The 19,943-nt window shown below is 43.5% G+C and overlaps 2 protein-coding genes across 3 annotated transcripts; one reads left to right on the plus strand and one right to left on the minus strand.

Annotated features, from left to right (window-relative positions):
• Positions 1-968: 968 nt before the first annotated feature.
• On the minus strand, positions 969-19,640 carry LOC107982510 (zinc finger protein 14). 2 transcript variants are annotated; one of them, XM_016991871.2, is made up of 5 exons: positions 18,425-19,640; positions 14,708-16,489; positions 13,482-13,557; positions 10,833-11,852; positions 969-8,439 (listed from the first exon to the last, which is right to left on the minus strand). In XM_016991871.2, exons 2-5 carry the CDS (start codon positions 15,455-15,457, stop codon positions 7,367-7,369), a joined length of 2,919 nt encoding a protein of 972 aa, XP_016847360.2. In that variant the 5' UTR covers positions 15,458-16,489; positions 18,425-19,640; the 3' UTR covers positions 969-7,366. The 2 variants fall into 2 exon arrangements, with proteins under 2 accessions (XP_016847360.2, XP_016847359.2); XM_016991870.2 differs by having other exon boundaries at positions 969-8,442; positions 18,425-19,639.
• LOC134297058 (uncharacterized) lies at positions 2,176-7,393 on the plus strand. Its single transcript, XM_062973603.1, has 2 exons — positions 2,176-3,801; positions 7,017-7,393. The coding sequence occupies exons 1-2, from the start codon at positions 2,176-2,178 to the stop codon at positions 7,122-7,124; spliced, it is 1,734 nt and encodes a 577-aa protein (XP_062829673.1). The 3' UTR covers positions 7,125-7,393.
• Positions 19,641-19,943: the final 303 nt, after the last annotated feature.

Genomic DNA, 19,943 nt, shown 5'->3' on the forward strand with positions numbered 1-19,943 from the left:
GTCAAGGGTGGGAGAAATAACTCTTGTCTGAGGCAAGTGTAAATGTTGCATTTGGCCACCTTGATTAGCATTGAGTAGCCTTGCAGCTTCAAAGCCTGGCTGCTTCCCACCGAGGGGAATCCTTTGTTGGGAAGAGTTAGCTGGCCCTGATTGTTTCTTGTCTGGAATTCTATTAGAGGTTTTTTAAAACTAGATTTGGTTTATTTTCATGGTTTCCTCTTTTCTGTTGAAATTGTCCACATGCTTGTGGACTTCAATGGCTCCTGTGTGTAGTCTGACATGGTGTTTGTGAGAGTGGTCCAGCATTTCTGTGTTCTCAAATAGTATGTTGTGTCCAGGTTGGTTCATCAGGTGCTCTGCTATGACTGACTTCTCTGGTTGAGTTAGTCCGCAGTGCCTTTCATATTCCTTGATTCGTGTTTGGGTGCTGCATTTGGTGGACACAGCATATTATTTGAGAACACAGAACTCCAAAAACCACCATGTTATGAACTCCACAAGCATCTGGACAATGCCAACAGAAAGGAGGAAACCATGAAAATGAACAAAATCTGGCTACCAGTATTTTTTTAAAAAATCTGAAATCAGGACAGTAAATAAAGGGCAACAGTTTTTTAAAAAAGAGAATGAAACAATCAGGGCCAGCTAACACCTCCCAATAAAGGATTCACCCAGGCAGGAAGCAGCCAGGATTTGAAATTGCAAAGACATTCAGTACTAATCATGCCGGCCAATTGCAATATTCACACATGCATTTAAAGATCTTAATAAAGTATCTCAAGGGCCTATTTTAACACACACACACACAATGCGTATTTTAATATATGTATTTTGTAGAAATACATTTTAATATGTCCTATATATGTATATATGTGTGTGTGTGCATCTTTGTGTTGTCGAAGGCTTTCATAGCCTGAATCACTGGGCTGGTGTGAGTTTTATGGGAATAAAAAACAGACGCAGAAGAATATGAGTGGAAACTTGTATGTATATATCATATTTAATAACCTGGACCTACCTGTGCTGAAAACCCAGCACTGCCAATGTTGGCATTTTATAAAAACATAAGATCCAAGACATGAATAATCCTGTTGTTTTTCTAAAAATAATGTGATCAAATTCAAACCAGCACCACATTCCTTGCTACCTCAGTGTAGTCTAGGAGAGTGATTTAGGGGCATCCCATGTAACAATTAGTGTTTCCTCATAGTCTGACCAATTCCTCTTCTTTGAGAATTCACTATTGCAAGATATTAAGTTGAAACTTTTTGTTACAGCAGGAGCAGTTTTATCATCTCTCTTCCATCTCCTGGATCTCTTGCAAGATTTAATGTCAGGGACCTTTCAAAACATCTATGTCTTCGAAACCATTTTTCTTTTGAAGAGCTCTGCCTCTGATGAAAGCCTTTCCTACTAACAGGTTTAGATGTGCCACTTCTCGCCTGATGCATAATTAGTTGCATTCTTTTTCCTGAAGAGTTTTTTCCCACATCAGTCCAAGCATTCAAACAGTTGTACCATGTGAGTTTTCATACGAATTAACAGTTCTGAAGAGATGCCAAAAGTTCTCACACAGGTCCTCTCCTGTTCAACAAGGTCAGATTGACAGCTGAAGCCTTTCCCACATCAGGAGCATATAAACAAGTGGACTCCTTAACATGACATTAGGTTACGGGGCCAAACAAAACACTTCCCACTATATCTTCTCCCCTGTGTGGATTCTCTGATGGACTCTGAGAGCAGAGCCATGTGTCATGGAGCCAGATCCCAGGGCTGAATTTCCAAGACCTGAATCTGACTTCATAACATAAACAATCCTGCAAGCACCTGGCGGGAGAAGATAAAATGAGCCTGGGAACTCAGAGTTGAAAGTGTAAACAATTATAATTGCTGTAGTGTGTGGGAATAGAAATCATGGTGGTAATGTGATCCCGAAGGTGGGGTTTGATGATGATATTTGCGTGTGATATTACGTTGCATCAGAAGTGATAAAATTAGATGTATGTAAACATTAGGTCATTCTCGACTTTTCCAAAGTCATGTATTCTTCAATAAAGATTGTGTTTGAGAGCAGCTATCTTTGATCTGCGTTCAGACTGGTCCTTTGAAGTGAGCCTGACATTAAAGTCGAGAATCCATTTCTCACCCTCCTGCGGAATTCGCAGTGAAGTGATAATGAGCGAAGAAGGAGATCAAAGCCCAAATGAGGCAGAGAGGCCTTTGCAAGGGGCCCGGCCGAAGAGAGAAGAAACGCTGCAAGCCATAGCTTCCTCTACGGGGTACCCCAGGCCGAACGGCGTGACCCAGAGAATTCCCAGGGGAGGAAGAGGCGTCTCTGCGGCTGCAGAAACCAGTTGGGGATCTGGAGGAAGTATGCCGGAGACCGTGGCCCTGCGGTTATCCATCCTGGAAACTAATTTATCCAGGCTGTCGGAAACCGTGGGGAGATTGGTGCCATTATTGGAAGAGAATCTCCAAAAGGAGCCCAGCCGATATGGCGCCGAGAGAGAACCAAGTAAAGGAGATTGGAGCCAGAGGGGCCAGCGAGCGTCAACGCAGAGTCCCGTGGCGGCAAGGGACGAGGGAGATGAGGAATACTGGCAGGAGCTGCAGTTCCGGGACAGAATGGCGCGAGAAGTGGAGCGTCAGCGAGCCCTGGGAACTCTGAGGCCGCCATCTCCAACAGAGCTCCCAACCCCCCGAATGGGCGTCGGGGTGGAAAGGCCACTGGGGCCAGGGATCGGGTCCAGTGGATTCGCAGACGAAGGCGGAGAGGAGCGGGGGATCCAGGAAGAGGAGGAGGATGTGCCGTACGACGAGGAAAGGCGAGATGAGGGGGCTACAGCGAGGCCAGTATGCGGATGGGCGGAAGAGCCGACAGCGGCGGCAGACTTTCGGGAGCCGCGCAGAATGACCACCGGAGTGGGGCGCGGCGTGTTCCAAGGAGCCGCCCGAGGAAACCTGATGCAACCCTTCCCCATGCCTCCCAGACAGCAGCAACGGGCTGCAGAATGGATGCCTAGAAGGGAAGATCTCAAACTAGAATACGGAGGGGAATCAAATGAACTGAACTTTTTTCTAATTAGCATCAGAGGATACATGGAAGACAATGCACACACATTCCCCTCCGAGGCAAGCAGGGTTCGAGCCATCGGCAACACACTAAAGCGAGGAGCAGCCAGCTGGTATGTGCAGCTTCATGCCAGACGCGACCCATGCCTGAGGTCAGTGCCCCGCTTCCTCGCCGCACTGGAAAACCGGTTCAGAGACCGGCTAGAGCAATTGAGGGCTCGAGACCAGCTGAAAGGAATAAAGCAGAGGGACAAAACAGTACCCGAGTACGCAGAAGAATTCCTCCACCTCGCGGAAAGGGTACCAGAATGGTCTGAAGTGACCAAAGTGGAATTATTTAAAGAGGGACTACGCCCCGAGATTTTCAGCTGGGCAGCGCACAGAGACGACCCCGAAACGCTCCAGGGATGGATTCAACTAGCGGGGCGCGTCGAATCCACCCTGGCCCAAGTAAAGCGCTTCAGGAGCGGCAGCGGCCAGCAAAGACCAGTGGCGAGAGGTCGAGGAGAAACGAGGAAGCAGGAAAGACCCGGAGGGAGGCCGGGGATTCCCTCCAAAGGAGACGACAACAAACCTAAACCGGGATGCTTTGTATGTGGGAAGACGGGCCATCGAGCAGCAGAATGCTGGGCCCGGAAGGGGGAGCCGCCAAAAGCCCCAAAGCCCAAGCCAGCAACCGGGAGGCGCGCGGAAGAGGAGGTGCAGGCCCCAGAATCTTCAAAAAAACTGGTGAGTCGGGACAAACGCATGATAGTAGTGCCAATCTGCCTCTCAGGGCTAGAAAATCGGGCCACCTGCAAGGCATTTGTGGATTGTGGGTGTTCCAGAAACATTATAACCCCGGAGTTAGCAGGAGCGCTGAAATGCCAGCAGATGGCGCTTGACTCCCCAATTGCATTTTCGCAGCTAGATGGATCAGTCGCTGCTGGGGAAGTGTCTACAAAGGAAATACGGGAAATCCCATGTAAAATAGGCAAATGGGAAGGAAGGATATCCTTTGTGATAGCCCCTATTGCCACATACCACGTAATATTAGGGATACCATGGCTCGAACAGGCAAATCCTGAAGTAGATTGGAGAGGAAAAAGCCTAGCATTCAAAGAACAGCAGATGCAATGGGAGATAAGCAAAATTGCGGAAGAGGAGGACGAGGAAGATGAAGCAGGGGAAATAGACCCACAGCTATTGCCACCTGAATACAGAGACTTTGTGGATGTTTTCAATCAGAAAGAGGCCAGTAAATTGCCTCCCAAAAGGAATATAGAAGTAGAAATTGAAATAACCCCAGGAGCAAACTTACCAAAACCAAAAGTGTATCCCATGTCTGTGCAGGAGAAGGAGGAATTGAGGAAATACATTGATAAAAACCTGGCGCGAGGCTTCATTAAGCCATCCAATTCTCCTCTCGGGGCCCCAGTGTTATTTAGGAGAAAGAAAGACAACTCCCTAAGATTGTGCATTGATTATCGAAATTTAAACGCAATTACTAAGGACAATAAATACCCTATGCCCTTAGTCAAGGATTTAATTACCGTATTGAAGAAAGGGAGCATATTTACTAAACTGGATTTAATTGAAGCGTATCATAAATTAAGGATCAAACCGGAGGATACTTGGAAAACTGCATTTTCCTGCGCATTCGGCCATTTTGAATATGAAATTTTGCCTTTCGGGTTAAAAAACGGAGGCGGCTGCTTTATGCAGCTTATAAATGAAATATTACACCCGTTATTGTACAGAGGGGTGTTCATATTTCTTGATGATATCTTGATCGTATCTGAAGATAAGGAAAAGCACGTAAAATTGGTCCGGGAAGTTTTGCAGAGACTAAGAGAAGCAAAGCTGTACGCAAAACTGTCCAAATGTGAATTTAATAAAACTCAAATTGACTTTCTGGGGTATCGGATATCTCCAGAAGGGTTAGCTATGGATCCAGCTAAAGTAGCAGATGTGAAAGAATGGGGAGTGCCTCAAACAAGGAGGCAATTACAATCATTTCTGGGGTTTGCAAATTTTTACAGACCCTTCATAAAAGGCTTCGCGCAAATAACCGCACCCCTTACAGAACTTTTAAAAACAAAAGGGAAAGGGGAAACAGCAAAAGTGAAAGCTCCTGGCGCCAAACTGAGTTGGACGCCAGAATGCCAAAAGGCATTCGAAACCTTAAAAGAATGCTTCACTGAAGGACCCATCCTAAAACACCCCGATATCAGGAGCCCTTTCATAATCCATTGCGATGCCTCAGACTGTGCGTACGGGGCAGTACTATTGCAAAAAGATCAAAATGGGAACTTAAAACCCTGTGGATATTTGTCACGGAAGTTCAGCGAAACTGAAAAAAGTTGGCCAATATGGGAAAAAGAGGCATTAGCCATATTAAAAGCCTTAGAATGCTGGCGACACTTCCTCGAAGGAAGCGGAATCCCATTTGAAATTTGGTCTGACCATAAGAACCTCCAGTATTTAAAGTCTCCTAGAAAATTGTCCCCCAAACAAATTAGATGGGCGCAATACTTCAGCAGATTCGATTTCCAATTAAAGTTTTTTCAAGGGAAGCAGAATGTCTTGGCAGATGCTCTTTCACGCATGCCTCAACACGAAGGCATAACCACAGCAAAAGAGGGGACAATATTCTCTGACAAACAATGGGGCTTAGCCGTCAGGACCAGAGCACAAACCCAAAAGGAGGACACGGCTTTTGTTGAACTCGGCGGGGAAGAAAACTGGGGAAATGAACTGAAACAGTATTATGAAGGTGATCAATGGATCGCATCCAACGCAGAAAAGGGGGAACAGAAGGGGGGATTTTGGTTTGTAAACAAGAAACTGTATATCCCAGCAATGTTAAGGATTAAGATTCTGCATCGTTTCCACAACAACCAGAGCGCTGGTCATACAGGAATTACAAAAACAACAAAGGCAATAGCAAAGCATTGTTGGTGGCCAGGAATGAGGAAGGACATAAAGAATCATGTTGTTCAATGTGATGATTGTGCCAGAAATAAATCGGGGGGAGGGAAGCCTATGGGATTGTTACAAACAGTAGCGGAACCTACCAGACCTTGGGAATGTGTAGCTATGGACTTTGTGGGAGAACTGCCGGTTAGCAAAGGACATCGTTATATCTGGACAGTATTAGACCTGTTTTCTAAACAGGCCCACTTTATAGCGCTGACGAAACTACCATCGGCTGAGAAACTAGCTGAATTGTACATAAATCATATTTACAAACTACATGGATGTCCCAGTAGAGTAGTTAGTGACAGAGGAGTACAGTTCACAGCAAAATTTTGGGAAAAATTCTTGGAAATGCTAGGAGCAGAAAGGAGTCTAAGTTCTGCTTTTCACCCCATGACAAACGGGGCGGTAGAACGTACTCAGCAAACGCTTGGGCAGTTCCTTCGAATGTACTCTAACGTGAGACAAAATGACTGGTCTAGGTGGTTGGCTTTTGCGGAACTAGCCTTTAATTCAACTATACATTCAGCAACAAATAAAACCCCCTTTGAAGTAGTTTACGGGTATGAAATACAGCCTTTACCCCAGTTGCCAAGGTGGACAGAAAATGAGGAAACAGAGGCAGGGAAATGGAAAACGCAAATGCTAGAATGCTGGAGTCAAGTGACTGCATCCTTAAAGGAAGCGCACAAAAAGTATAAAGCGTTCGCAGACAGAAAGAGGGTGGAAGGCGATAAATTAAATGAAGGAGATCTAGTGTGGTTAAGTACCCAAAACATCAAATTGGGGCTACCTTCGAGAAAACTGGGCCCCAAATATATTGGACCATTCAGAATACAAGGTGTTATCAATGAAGTGACTTTCCAGTTGGCATTGCCAAAAAGTTTAGGGAAAATACACCCAGTATTCCATCGCAGCTTACTGAAAAAGTATATGGGGACTTTGGACAAAATGGACACATAGAGTTATTGTTTGATTTGTTTCAGAACTATGATGAAAGAAGAACCGAAGAGGAGGACGAAGAAAACGAGGGCGCCATGTCATGGAGCCAGATCCCAGGGCTGAATTTCCAAGACCTGAATCTGACTTCATAACATAAACAATCCTGCAAGCACCTGGCGGGAGAAGATAAAATGAGCCTGGGAACTCAGAGTTGAAAGTGTAAACAATTATAATTGCTGTAGTGTGTGGGAATAGAAATCATGGTGGTAATGTGATCCCGAAGGTGGGGTTTGATGATGATATTTGCGTGTGATATTACGTTGCATCAGAAGTGATAAAATTAGATGTATGTAAACATTAGGTCATTCTCGACTTTTCCAAAGTCATGTATTCTTCAATAAAGATTGTGTTTGAGAGCAGCTATCTTTGATCTGCGTTCAGACTGGTCCTTTGAAGTGAGCCTGACACCATGACTAAAAGTACTGCCACACTGTGAGCACTGGAAGATTTCCCTGGAGTCCGAACATTTGGGCGTCATATCCGTGTGAGTCCGCACATGGAAAACCAGCTCTGAAATGACTTCAAAGGCTTTCCTGCAGACAAAACAGGCTAATGAATCTCCTCTTGAGTGGGTTCTCTCATGTTCGATAAGTTCAGACTTTTTGTTGAAGCTCTTCCCACAGTAGGAACACATCGCCATGTGCGTTCTTTCGTGGGCTCTCAAGCGCGGGCTGCAGCTGAAACACATCCCGCAATACGAACATTTGTACTGGTTTTCGCTGGTGTGAGTTCTCCGATGGACTCTGAGGCTTGAGAAGGTCCCAAAGTTTTCTGCGCACTTTGAACATTTATAAGGTTTCTCCCCTCTGTGGAGCCCCTGGTGCTGAAGGAAACTCGATATCTTCATGTATGCCTTCCCGCATATTGGACACACGTGTATTTTCTTCCTTCTCTGTTTTTCCTGCTGGGTGTTGTAGACAAAGGTATTCCCGCAAGTTGAGCATCTGTGTGGCTTCTGGCCCATGTGGATTCTTTCGCTTTCTCCGCAGTTCGAACAGGTGTACAGTTTCTCCCCGACGTGGCTTCTTTCATGAGACAGAAGGTCAGAGCTGCTGCTGAAGCTTTGGCCACAATGCCAGCACTGATATGGCTTCTCCTTCTCCTCTTCATGGGGGCTGTTGGGCATTGTGAGGTGCAAACTCAGACCAAAGTTTTCGTCACGTTCCTCATATTTCACATTCTGAACCTCCTGGATGTTGGGTTCATTTTCGGTTTTGCAAACCACCTGTGGGCAAACCAACTGACACTCTCTCTCCTCTTCATCCCCTCCATTCTGCCTCTCTGGCTTATACTGACTCTCATCAGGTTCTTGATCTGTTTTCAATAACATCACTGGGAGCTCCATTTGCTCAGGATGCTCCAAGATGGGTTTCTTCTCCTCCTCACTTTCTTCCATCCACCCTCCATCTGCTGAAAGAGAGACAAATATACAAAACATGAAACAGAGCTTTCCAAGATGAGTTAACTAGACAACACAACATAAATAAAGTAAATCAAAAACAACATGCTGAAAACAGAGGATTTCCAGACATGAATCAATAAGGGGCAGTAATGTCTCCGAACCAATGATTCCCCCAGTCAGGAAGAAACCAGGACATTAGCAAGGCCATTAATGCTAATCAAGGTGATTAAATACAACATTCATACTGGCCTCCAACAGACAAGAGTTCTTTCTCCCACCCTGGACCTTCCACAGATATATAAACTTCCTTGCTTAGTTTTTTCCAATATACCCCACAACCTCTGAGGATGCCTGCCATAGATGTGGGTGAAACGTACTGAGAGAATGCTTCTGGAACATGGCCATACAGCCCGGAAAACACACAACAACCCTGTGATTCTGGCCATAAAACATAAAACATAAAAAAAACAATTCCTCAACCTTATTTTCACTAATTTCACAGATAATATGAGGATATGTCCAATTTTGACCATTTATAGTAGGGGTCCTCAAACATTTTAAGCAGAGGGCCGGTCCAGAATCCTTCAGGCTATTGAGGGGCTGAATTATCACTTAAAAATACGAAAAAATTCCTCTGCACATTGCACATGTCTTATTTGAACAGCAATGAAAGAACAATACAATATTTTAAAATAAAAACAATTTTAACCAACATAAACCTATCAGGATTTCAATGGGAAGTGTGGGCCTGCTTCTGGCCAATGAGATAGTCAAGTTAATTAGGATTGTTGTTGTTGTGTGCCTTCACGTCCTTTCAGACTTTGGGTGAGCCTAAGTCTAAAACTGAGGGGGGAGGCCAGAAAAATGACCTTGGAGGGCCACATCTGGCCCACGGGCCTTAGTTTTGGGGGCCCTGATTTATATACTATAATAGAATGTATATATCTGTAAAATGTTTAAAAGCAGTGCTTACAAAATTTTACAAAAACTGTCCAGACCCTCCTTGAAAACTGCAGCTTTTATGTGGAATTTCAAGGCAGGAAAAGTAGATGGAGGAGGCAAAAGAATGGTTTACCCCAAGGCAACGTTCTTGCACCAACCTTGTTTAACATCTTCCTAATGTTTAAACTGAATCATTTTTTGGTTGGTACCACCGCTATATCTATACGGGACACATTACTGGACTTCTCACTGAAATGTGATATTGCAGGTACTAGCAAATCCTATTGAAATGAACAGCTTCCAGAGGAAGCAAAATATTAAAGCATAATGGTTAAGATTAAGATCGCCTATTCCTATCATAATTACAACTATACTCCTCGACCTTTTGTACTGGTTGCTCTTTCCCTGATTACTTGATATTAATTCAGGGCTCCTCCCTACCCAATGTGACCTTGAATGAATCTATTGCACTTTATTTAAAAAATCTGTAACTTATAATGTGCACCTTGCTTATCCACTATTGCAACCTCATTGTTTTTAATTCGATGTTTTAATACTGTGTTGTTTTTTGTTTTTTTTCGGTTGCTGTGTATATATTATTATTGGTTTTGTTCTCTGATGTTTCATATTTTATTTTGTATTGTTTTGTATCCGATTTTGCTGTAAGCCGCCCCGAGTCCCCTTCGGGGGAGATGGAGGCGGGATATAAATAAACTTCTTCTTCTTCTTCTTCTTCTTCTTCTTCTTATTATTATTATTATTATTATTATTATTATTATTATTATTATTATTATTACTGGAGGACTTAGAAAATGTCTAGAGGGATTTGATTGTACTCTTTTATTAATATGGATTCTCTCTAAATCTCTAGGTCATTCAGTACAACTCCATGATCAACTGTCAGCACAAGCTCACCACAGAGTTATACTGAGGACCTCAGCTGTATCAAACTTCTAGCTCTCATGGTGTTTGGGACTCTAGCTCCCAGAATTCCTGACCATTAGACAAGTGGGCTAGGACTTCTTGGAGTTGGGAGTCCCAAATGTCATGAATAAATATGGTATATGTTTTGAACGAATTGAAGACACAATTCAAAAAGATTAAGACCTGCAATGACTAACTACCTGCTTACTGAACTGCAATTAAAAGTTGCTGATAAGAACTGTGACAAATAATTAACTGCTGACATTGCTGACGTGATAGGCTTTTGGGCAAAAACAACGTGTTTATATTAATTAGAGACAATGGTTCTTTTAAGTTAAGGAAATGTTTACAAGATTCCTGACATTAAGAAGAAAGTCAAAGCAGAGTTTCTTGAGAATCAACACCAATTGAATACTGTTTTTAATTCACATTTTTCCCACATTCATGGAGCCCTGTGTCTCTAACAGAATACTGACTTTAAACCCAAACATTCCATATTAACACGAATAGACCTTTGATATTCATTTCTCACCTCTATGGACTCTCTGGTGTGTCTTGAAGGCTGAGCCATGTTTAAAGTTATCTCCACATTCCAAGCAAATGAGGGTTTTCTTGGTATCAGGGCACTCTAGTTTCTTATCCTTGTGAGTCCGCACATGAGCCATCAGTTCCGAGTTGAATTTGAAGGCCTTCCCGCAGTCGAAACACACAAATGAATCCTCCCTGGCGTGGGTTCTCTCATGTTCAATAAGCTCAGACTTATTTCTGAAGCTTTTCCCACAGCTGGAGCAAACCACCACGTGGATTCGCTCGTGGGCTCTCAAACACGCAATACTACTGAAACACATTTCGCACTGCAAACATTTATACTGCTTCTCTCCCGTGTGAGTCCGGCAGTGAGTTCGGAAATTCGAGTAGTTTCCAAAGTTTTCTCCACACGTCAAGCATTTGTAAGGTTTCTCTCCCCAGTGGACTCCCTGGTGTTTAAGCAAACCCGATCTGTGCATGTACTTTTCCCCACATTCTGCACAAGTATGGAATTTCTTCCCTCCATTTGTTTCCTCTTGAGGGTTGCAGCCAAAGGTGTTCCCACAGTGAGAACATTTGTGGGGCCTCTGTCCCATGTGGATCCTCTCACTTCCTCCACAGTGGGAGCATCTATACAACTGTTCGCCCACGTGGTTTCGCTCATGAGACAGAAGATCTGAGCTGCTGCTGAAGCTTTGGCCGCAGTGCCAACACTTGTACGGCTTCTCCAATTCAAGAGAGCTCTCCTGCGTGCCTTGTTTGCATCTATCATATTTCATATCGACATCCTGTTGGATAGTGGACTCATCACCACCTTTACAACCACCGTGTGAATCAACATACAGATCCCTTTTCTCCTCTGTGGCATTCCCATTCTGCCCGTCTGTCTTCTGTTGACCTTTCTCAGATTCTCCCTGACACAGAAAATGGTTATCATTTTCTGTTTTCAGGAATGCTGACATTTTCTCAGGTCTATCCAGGAACGGATTTTCTTCCTTCCTGTCTTTCAGCCACTCACCGATTTCTAGGAGAAATATCAGAATGCAAAAATATATGGATGCTGAAGTCCCATTATATACAATGGTGTAGTAAAATGTTATCCCTTGTATAAAATGGAAAAGTCAAGCTTTCCTTTTGAGATTTTTTTTCCAACGGGAAGGGATTTTCAAGCTATGAATGGTAGATTCTATTAATATGGAGGGCCATATTTTAATAAATAACTAATAGCCAATTAAAAGACCATACACAGAAAAGTATCAGATAGTAGGTTCTTCTAAATACAGTCAGTTCCTGAGTTACAAACAATATAGGTTCTGTAAGTTTGTTTTTAGGTTGAATCTTTATGTAAGTTTAAACAGGAGCCGCCGTGGCACAGAGGGTTAAACTTGCTGAACTTGCTAACTGAAAGATTGATGATTTGAATCCAGGGAAAGGGGTGAGCTCCCACTGTTAGCCCCAGCTTCTGCCAACCTAGCAGTTTGAAAACATGCAAATGTGAGTAAATCAATAGGTACTGATCTGGCAGGAAGGTAACGGCGCTCCATGCAGTCATGCCAGCCACATGACCTTGGAGGTGTCTATGGACAATGCTGCCTCTTTGGCTTAGAAATGGAGATGAGGACTAGCCCTCGGAGTTGGACACAACTAGACTCAATGTTAAGGGGAAACTTTTGCCTTTACCTTTTTAAACAGGCACATTTTAAAAGTCTGATTCCAATCAATTTGTTTTAGTTTTGGATGCCATAGGGAAGGGTTATCACCCTTGTGGTGTTTGTTTTGCTGTATGTGCCCCTGTTCAGAAGATTTTCAACATTTTGGATTGTCGTGGAAACAAGGATTGGTGATAAAGCTTCAGTGAAGGTACCTTTTCCCAATGAGATCTCTTACAGGAGTTAATTACCCTTCCTAGGGGTAGAATTCCTCTCACTTCCTTTGGAACTAGCAGTTGTATACAAATCAGATGCTTGTAACTTGGGGACTGCCTGTAGTCCACACATCCAAGGGGCTTGAGCAATGAAAAGACAACCTCCTTATTTCAGACTCTGGCAAGTAAAATTTATTATTTTATTTATTTCCCACATTTGTACCCTGCCCTTCTTGCCCCGAAGGGGACTCAAGACAGCCTTACAACAGGCAACAATTCAATGCCAATGACATACAATTCAGAAAATAAACAATTATAATTAAAAACCAAACAGTTAAAAACATCTAATTATAAAAGCATCAAGTAAAATCATGAAAATTCAAGTAATATTCCAAGGCCTGTCCAGTTATCAGTCGTATTAATTCATTTTCATTATTGCACTGCATTAATTACTGCTTGAATGCTTGGTCCCACAGCCACGTCTTACGTTTTTTCCTGAAGGTCAGGAGGGAGGGGGCTGACCTGATTTCATTGTGGAGGAAGTTCCACAGACGAGGGGACACCACTGAGGAGGCCCTGTCTCTCATCCCCACCAGTTCCCCCCCCCCCCCCCCCGACGATCTTAACCTCCGAGATGGATCATAAAGGGCCAGGTAAGCTGTGCCAGCAACAAATGAAGACTTTTTAAACATTACCTTTTCTGAATACAACTCTCAGAATTCCTCTGTATAAGCAGGTCACCTTCTCAACTTGCTCCACAAGTGCCTTCATAAGAAAATGGAGACTCACCCAATAGGTTTGCACTGGCTTTATCTTTCTGTTTGGTTTCATGCCTATCTTCCGTGTCTGAAAGCTCCTGCATTTCCTGGGGAAGATTTATAAACTTTGAATGCATGAAGCAAATTAAGGAAATACAGAACATGGTTTAGACAAATTATTCTGGGTACCAAAGGATAACTACCTATGGTATATTTGAACTTGGAAACCAACTACAAAGTCCAATCCACTCTAATTAGGCTCAGATTGTTGTCGAAACAACTTTAATTTATGACAACCCTTTGAATGACAGATCTTGATTCTCAGTTGACAACTCATATCTTGAAAACTGAGGATTGTGACTTCCTTGATTGAATTAATCCACCTATAGAGAAAACTTCTTTTTCTACTGCTTTCCAAGCATTATCAACCTTTCCAATGAATCACATCATTTCATGACACAGTAGAGTCTCACTTATCCAAGACTCGCTTATCCAAGGTTCTGGATTATCTAATGAATTTTTGTAGTTAATGTTTTCAATATATCATGATATTTTGATGCTAAATTCGTAAATATAGTAATTGCAACATAACATTACTGCGTATTGAACTACTTTTTCTGTCAAATTTGTTGTATAACATGATGTTTTGATGCTTAATAGGCTTTTCCTTAATCTCTCCTTATTATCGAAGATATTCACTTATCCAAGCTTCTGCCAGCCCGTTTAGCTTGGATAAGTGAGACTCTACTGTATTTCCAAAGTACAACAGCCTCAGTTTGGTCTTTCTGGCTTCTAGGGAAAATCCAGGCTTGATTTACTCTAAGACCCATTAATCTTTTTGGCAACCCATGATCATTTCTCCAGCCCCATATTTCACATGACAGTATTGAGGAGTTACTAGTTTGGATGACAATTACACTGCATTCGCAAGATTGTACTCCTCTCACAAAGGTTTGACGTGGGCCTTAAAAATATTTTTGTGGGACATGGGGCATCCAGAGATCTCCCACAAACAGAAATATTTCAAATTATTTTCAAAGCCATGAAGACGGGTCTCTTGGAAACCTCCAAAGGGAGTTGTGTCTCATAACCCCTAGACCTGTCCCTCCCAAACTGCAAAACCAACTTGCTACATAAAAATAGCCACTGTTAGCTGCCAAACAGCCATTACCTGGGTTGAAACTGCCAGGTAGCCAAATTATCTTTCCTTATTGATAAAAGCGCCTCAAAACAGTTTTTCAAGGAGGCCCTGCTCACCTGCTCTTCCAAGTCTCTGTCTCTTTGCTGACTCTGCAGGAAATCTTCTGCCAGGGCCACAGCCTTGGCACATGTCACGGGGCCATTGTCCCAGAGGTAGCCCAGCATCTCTGCTGGGACCATAGCCAGAAAATGTTCCAAGGTCACCAGCTCCAGCATCCGCTCCTTGGTGTTTCTGTCTGGGTTCAGCCACTTCCGACACTGCTGCTGGAGCTGCTTGCAAAGCTCCCGAGGCCCATCAGCCTCTTGGTAACGCAAGGTCCGAAAATGCTGGCGCCGCATCTCCAACCTGGCAGCATCTCCAGCTAAGGCTTTCTCCCTTTTCTTCCCATAGCTATCAGCATCCAGGTGGGCCCCGAATACCAACTGGGTTCCCTCAACAAGATGTGGCTGAGTTCTTGGGGAAACACACAACTTGCTAGCCTGCTTGTTGGGTTTTGTCTCTCCCTGGGAGGGCACTTCCGATGTTTTAGGATCCCTTTGTTGTTCCACCTCAGAGGTTTGTGGGGTTTCCTCTTCTGAACAAACCGGCTGCAGTGTCCTAAGAAACTCTTCCAACTGCGCATCCCAGTTCTTTGACGGCTCTTCTACTGGTTCCTGTTTTATCCTTTGAGGATCTTCTTCTCTGCTTCCCCGATGCTCTTCACTTGCATTCTCATCTTCTGCCTCAAGGCCTACTGAATCCTGCTCTTCCATTTTTATTTCTGGAAGCAGAAAAACAGTAACCCCTGTCTCCTGAGGGTCATCCATTTCCTATCACAGAAACCAGGATCCTTGTATTTATTTGTTCTCCCTCTTTTAGTTGCACCCCTTGAAGAATGCCTCAGTACAGCTGCTTTGTCCTTCAAGTCTGATCAGTCCAACAGGTTCATTAAAAAACAGTTCAGATATCATCCAGCCCTTGTAAGGCCTTGCAGTTACTGATGGAGGCCAACCATACTTTAGGATGATATGTCTGGTGTTTGTTGTTCATTTGTTTCTTCCTTCCTCTCATGTATATCCCATCATTCTCCCAAAATGTGATTGAGGGTTAAGAGGAAATCTTGCTAAGAAGAAAAAATGACACATAGTGAAAAGAAGGTAAGGGAGGCCAAAGGCTCAAACCTCTAGAATTATTTAATTGTATGAGAAAGTTAGTATTTTATTCTATACATTCACGTACAGCAGTATTCATATACAGCACTCACGTTTTCAAGTACCCTCAGCTTCCTTTAGTCGTCAGTAAATTGTAAGAACTTCAGTGCATAGACCAAAAACCTAACTATTCCAGGATTCTGTTCCCACTGCAATCAACAAGTTGTATCCTGGAAAGTCTCTTTCTCTGGAGATTTTTAAGCAGTCTGGAAGGCCATCTTTCGGGAGTGCTTGGATGGCGTCTTCCTTTATGGAAAAATTGAGATAGACTGGATAGCCCTGTGGTCTCTTCCAACTCTCTATGTGTCTATGATCCACAAGCCAAACATAAAGGCAATAGCATCTTTCTGTTCATATTCGCCAGGAATTCATAACTCATGAGCATGCTTCCTCTGAAAGTAATATACAGACATATCTCAGTTAACACAGTAGGCCTTGAGGCAGTAGGCCTTCTAGGGGCAGCTGCTCTTCACTATGGCTGATGTTAACAAGTACACGGTGCTACAATAAGATTGATTGGAAGAGCATCCCATTTTTAATACTCTGAGCTTCATTGCATTGTTTACTGCTGGCATCTTGCTGCAGCCCAGCACCAAAAGGTTGTGTTTCTACCATCTCCCATCACTATCCTCCTGATAGCAATGCCACCTAGAAAAGGAAGAGGAAGAAAAGTACAGTAGAGTCTCACTTATCCAACACTCGCTTATCCAACGTTCTGGATTATCCAATGCATTTTTGGAGTCAATGCTTTCAATATATCGTGATATTTTGGTGCTAAATTCATAAATTACTTACTTACTTACTTACTTAGGCGATCCCTCGTCGTTTGAGGACGATAGTCTTCCAACCTTGGTATCTTGGGCGTGTGTTCTTAGGTGACTGAAGAGACCGATTCTTGACCCGCATATTCTCCCGCAGTGAGGACATCGGTTTCCAGGTGGAAGGCGGTCCCGGTCGGGGTTAGCTTGACGCTCCTTCCTCTTGGCACGTTTCTCCCTTAAGCCCTCCGTTCGTGCCTCTTTGAACTCCGCAGCACTGCTGGTCACAGCTGACCTCCAATTAGAGCGCTCAAGGGCCAGGGCTTCCCAGTTCTCAGTGTCTATGCCACAGTTTTTAAGGTTGGCTTTGAGCCCATCTTTAAATCTCTTTTCCTGCCCACCAACATTCCGTTTTCCATTCTTGAGTTCGGAGTAGAGGAGCTGCTTTGGGAAACGGTGATCGGGCATTCGGACAACGTGGCCAGTCCAGCGGAGTTGATGGCGTAGGAGCATCGCTTCAATGCTGGTGGTCTTTGCTTCCTCAAGCACGCTGACATTTGTCCGCCTGTCTTCCCAAGAGATTTGCAGGATTTTCCTGAGGCAACGCTGATGGAAACGCTCCAGGAGTTTGGTGTGACGTCTGTACACAGTCCACGTTTCGCAGGCGTAGAGCAGGGTTGGGAGGACAATAGCTTTATAAACAAGCACCTTGGTCTCTCTACGGATGTCCCGGTCATCAAACACTCTCTGCTTCATACGGAAAAATGCTGCACTCGCAGAGCTCAGGCGGTGTTGTATTTCAGTGTCGATGTTGACTTTTGTGGAGAGGTGGCTACCAAGGTAGTGGAAATGGTCAACATTTTCTAATGTTACACCGTTAAGCTGTATTCCTGGCTTTGCAGAGGGATTAGCTGGTGCCTGTTGGAGTTCTATAACAGATGTTGTGGTGACCTTGGTTTTGGCTCTCAGTCTGCTGAGGTTAAATAGCTTGCCATCTGTCCGATAGATGATTTCCACTCCGGTGGGAAGCTTCCCATCAACAAGGTGAAGTATCATAGCGATGAAGATGGAAAATAAGGTGGGGGCAATAACACAACCCTGCTTGACACCTGATTCCACCTTAAATGGGTCACTTTGGGAGCCGTTGCTGTCCAAGACTGTTGCCATCATGTCATCATGGAGGAGCCGCAGGATGTTCACAAATTTGTCAGGGCACCCGATTTTTTGGAGGATGGTCCAGAGAGCGCTGCGATTCACTGTGTCGAATGCCTTTGCAAGGTCAATGACTGCCATGTACAGAGGTTGGTTTTGTTCCCTGCATTTTTCTTGGAGCTGTCGTGCAGTGAAGATCATGTCCACTGTTCCTCTGGAGGGACGGAAGCCATTCTGGGATTCTGGGAGGGTGTCTTCATAAATTCATAAATACAGTAATTACTACATAGCATTACTGCGTATTGAACTACTTTTTCTGCCAAATTTGTTGTCTAACATTATGTTTTGGTGCTTCATTTGTAAAATCATAACTTAATTTGATGTTTAATAGGCTTATCCTTAATCCCTCCTTATTATCCAACATATTCGCTTATCCAACATTCTGCCGGCCCGTTTATGTTGGATAAGTGAGACTCTACTGTAAATGTAAACTTTAAAAGTGTAAAAAAAAAAGTTCTGTAGCAGAATTCAGTATTGTTTTTATAATGTTGATTTTACTGCGTTTTATTGTTGTGATATGCCTTGTTGTATTTGTTTGTTTTCGGGCCTTGTCTCGTGTTAGCCGCCCCGAGTCCCTGTTGGGAGATGGGGCGGGATAGAAAAATAAAGTTACTTACTTACTTACTGTGCACTGATAATGGAGAGAACCCATTTCAGCTCTATTTACCTCCTTTCCCTCCGGAAAACTCATTGAACTCGCTCATGTTGGGCGATCCTCTGCATTCAGGCTTCCTGCAATCCCCAGGAACGTGGGATGCCCTCAGTTCAGAAGCCCAAGTTCTTGTTTTCTAGCCGAGGCCGAGATGGAGGGACACCGAAAGGGAATGTTTTCTGTGTGGCGCCTCCACTTGTTGTCTGCTTCGAGCCGCTCTAGGATGTGAGCCCTATCACTTTAACTCCTTCAAAGCCAAAGCTGTGCTTGACGAGGAGAGTTTGGCCTGTCCAATAGGGATGCTGTTTTGACCAGGGAAGTTATGCATTTAAAGATCTTTATGAAGTATCTCAAGGGCCTATTTTAACACACACACACACACACATATAATGTGTATTTTGATATATGTATTTGGTAGAAATATATTTTAATATGTGATATATATATCTATATATATAAATGAGTGATGGCATCATGGTGACCAACAAAACAACAAAACTACAGGCCCCCCAACCTCGAAATTTGACAACACAACCCATCATCCATGCCTCTAGGTTGACACAACAAAAAGAAATGAAAAATAAAGTCCTAATTAGAGGGAGAGCAATAATTGTTTTTATCCAATTGCTTCCAGTTAGAGGACTAATCTCTGCCCACTTGGTCTCCTAGCAACCAACTCAGCCCAGGGGACAGGCAGACTTAGGCCTCGGCCTGTTTCACAGATTATCTAATTTGCACTGGATTATATGGCAGTGTAGACTCAAGGCCCTTCCACACAGCTATATAACCCATTTATAATCTTATATTATCTGCTTTGCACTGGATTATCTGGACTCCACACTGCCATATAATCCACTTCAGTGTGCATTTTATACAGCTGTGAAGAAGGGGCCTCATATAATCCAGTTCTAAGCAGATAATATAAGATTATAAATATAATATGTAATAATTACTGTGATATAGAATCATAGAATAGTAGAGTTGGAAGAGACCTCATGGGCCATCCAGTCCAACCCCATTCTGCCAAGAAGCAGGAAATCGCATTCAAAGCGATTAATAATAATACAGAACAATATAATCTCTAAAATCAGGACAGTAAATAAAGAGCAACACTCTGAAAGCATAAGCCACAGCAACGCGTGGCCAGGCACAGCTAGTATGTGTGTATATATATATATATATATGTGTGTGTGTGTGTGTGTGTGTATCTTTGTGTTGTCGAAGGCTTTCATGGCCTGAATCACTGGGTTACTGTGAGTTTTCCGGGCTGTCTGGCCATGTTCCAGAAGCATTCTGTCCTGACATTTCGCCCACATCTATGGCAGGCATCCTCAGAGGTTCTGAGGTATACTGGAAATTAGGCAAATGAGGTTTATATAGCTGTGGAAGGTCCAGTGTGGGAGAAAGAACTCTTGTCTGTTTGAGGCAGGTGTGAATGTTTCTTTTTCTTTTTTTAATTTTTTTATTATCGTTTTGATAG

The sequence above is a fragment of the Anolis carolinensis genome, chromosome 2 (genome assembly GCF_035594765.1).
Source record: "Anolis carolinensis isolate JA03-04 chromosome 2, rAnoCar3.1.pri, whole genome shotgun sequence".
Taxonomy (NCBI): Eukaryota; Metazoa; Chordata; class Lepidosauria; order Squamata; family Dactyloidae; genus Anolis; species Anolis carolinensis.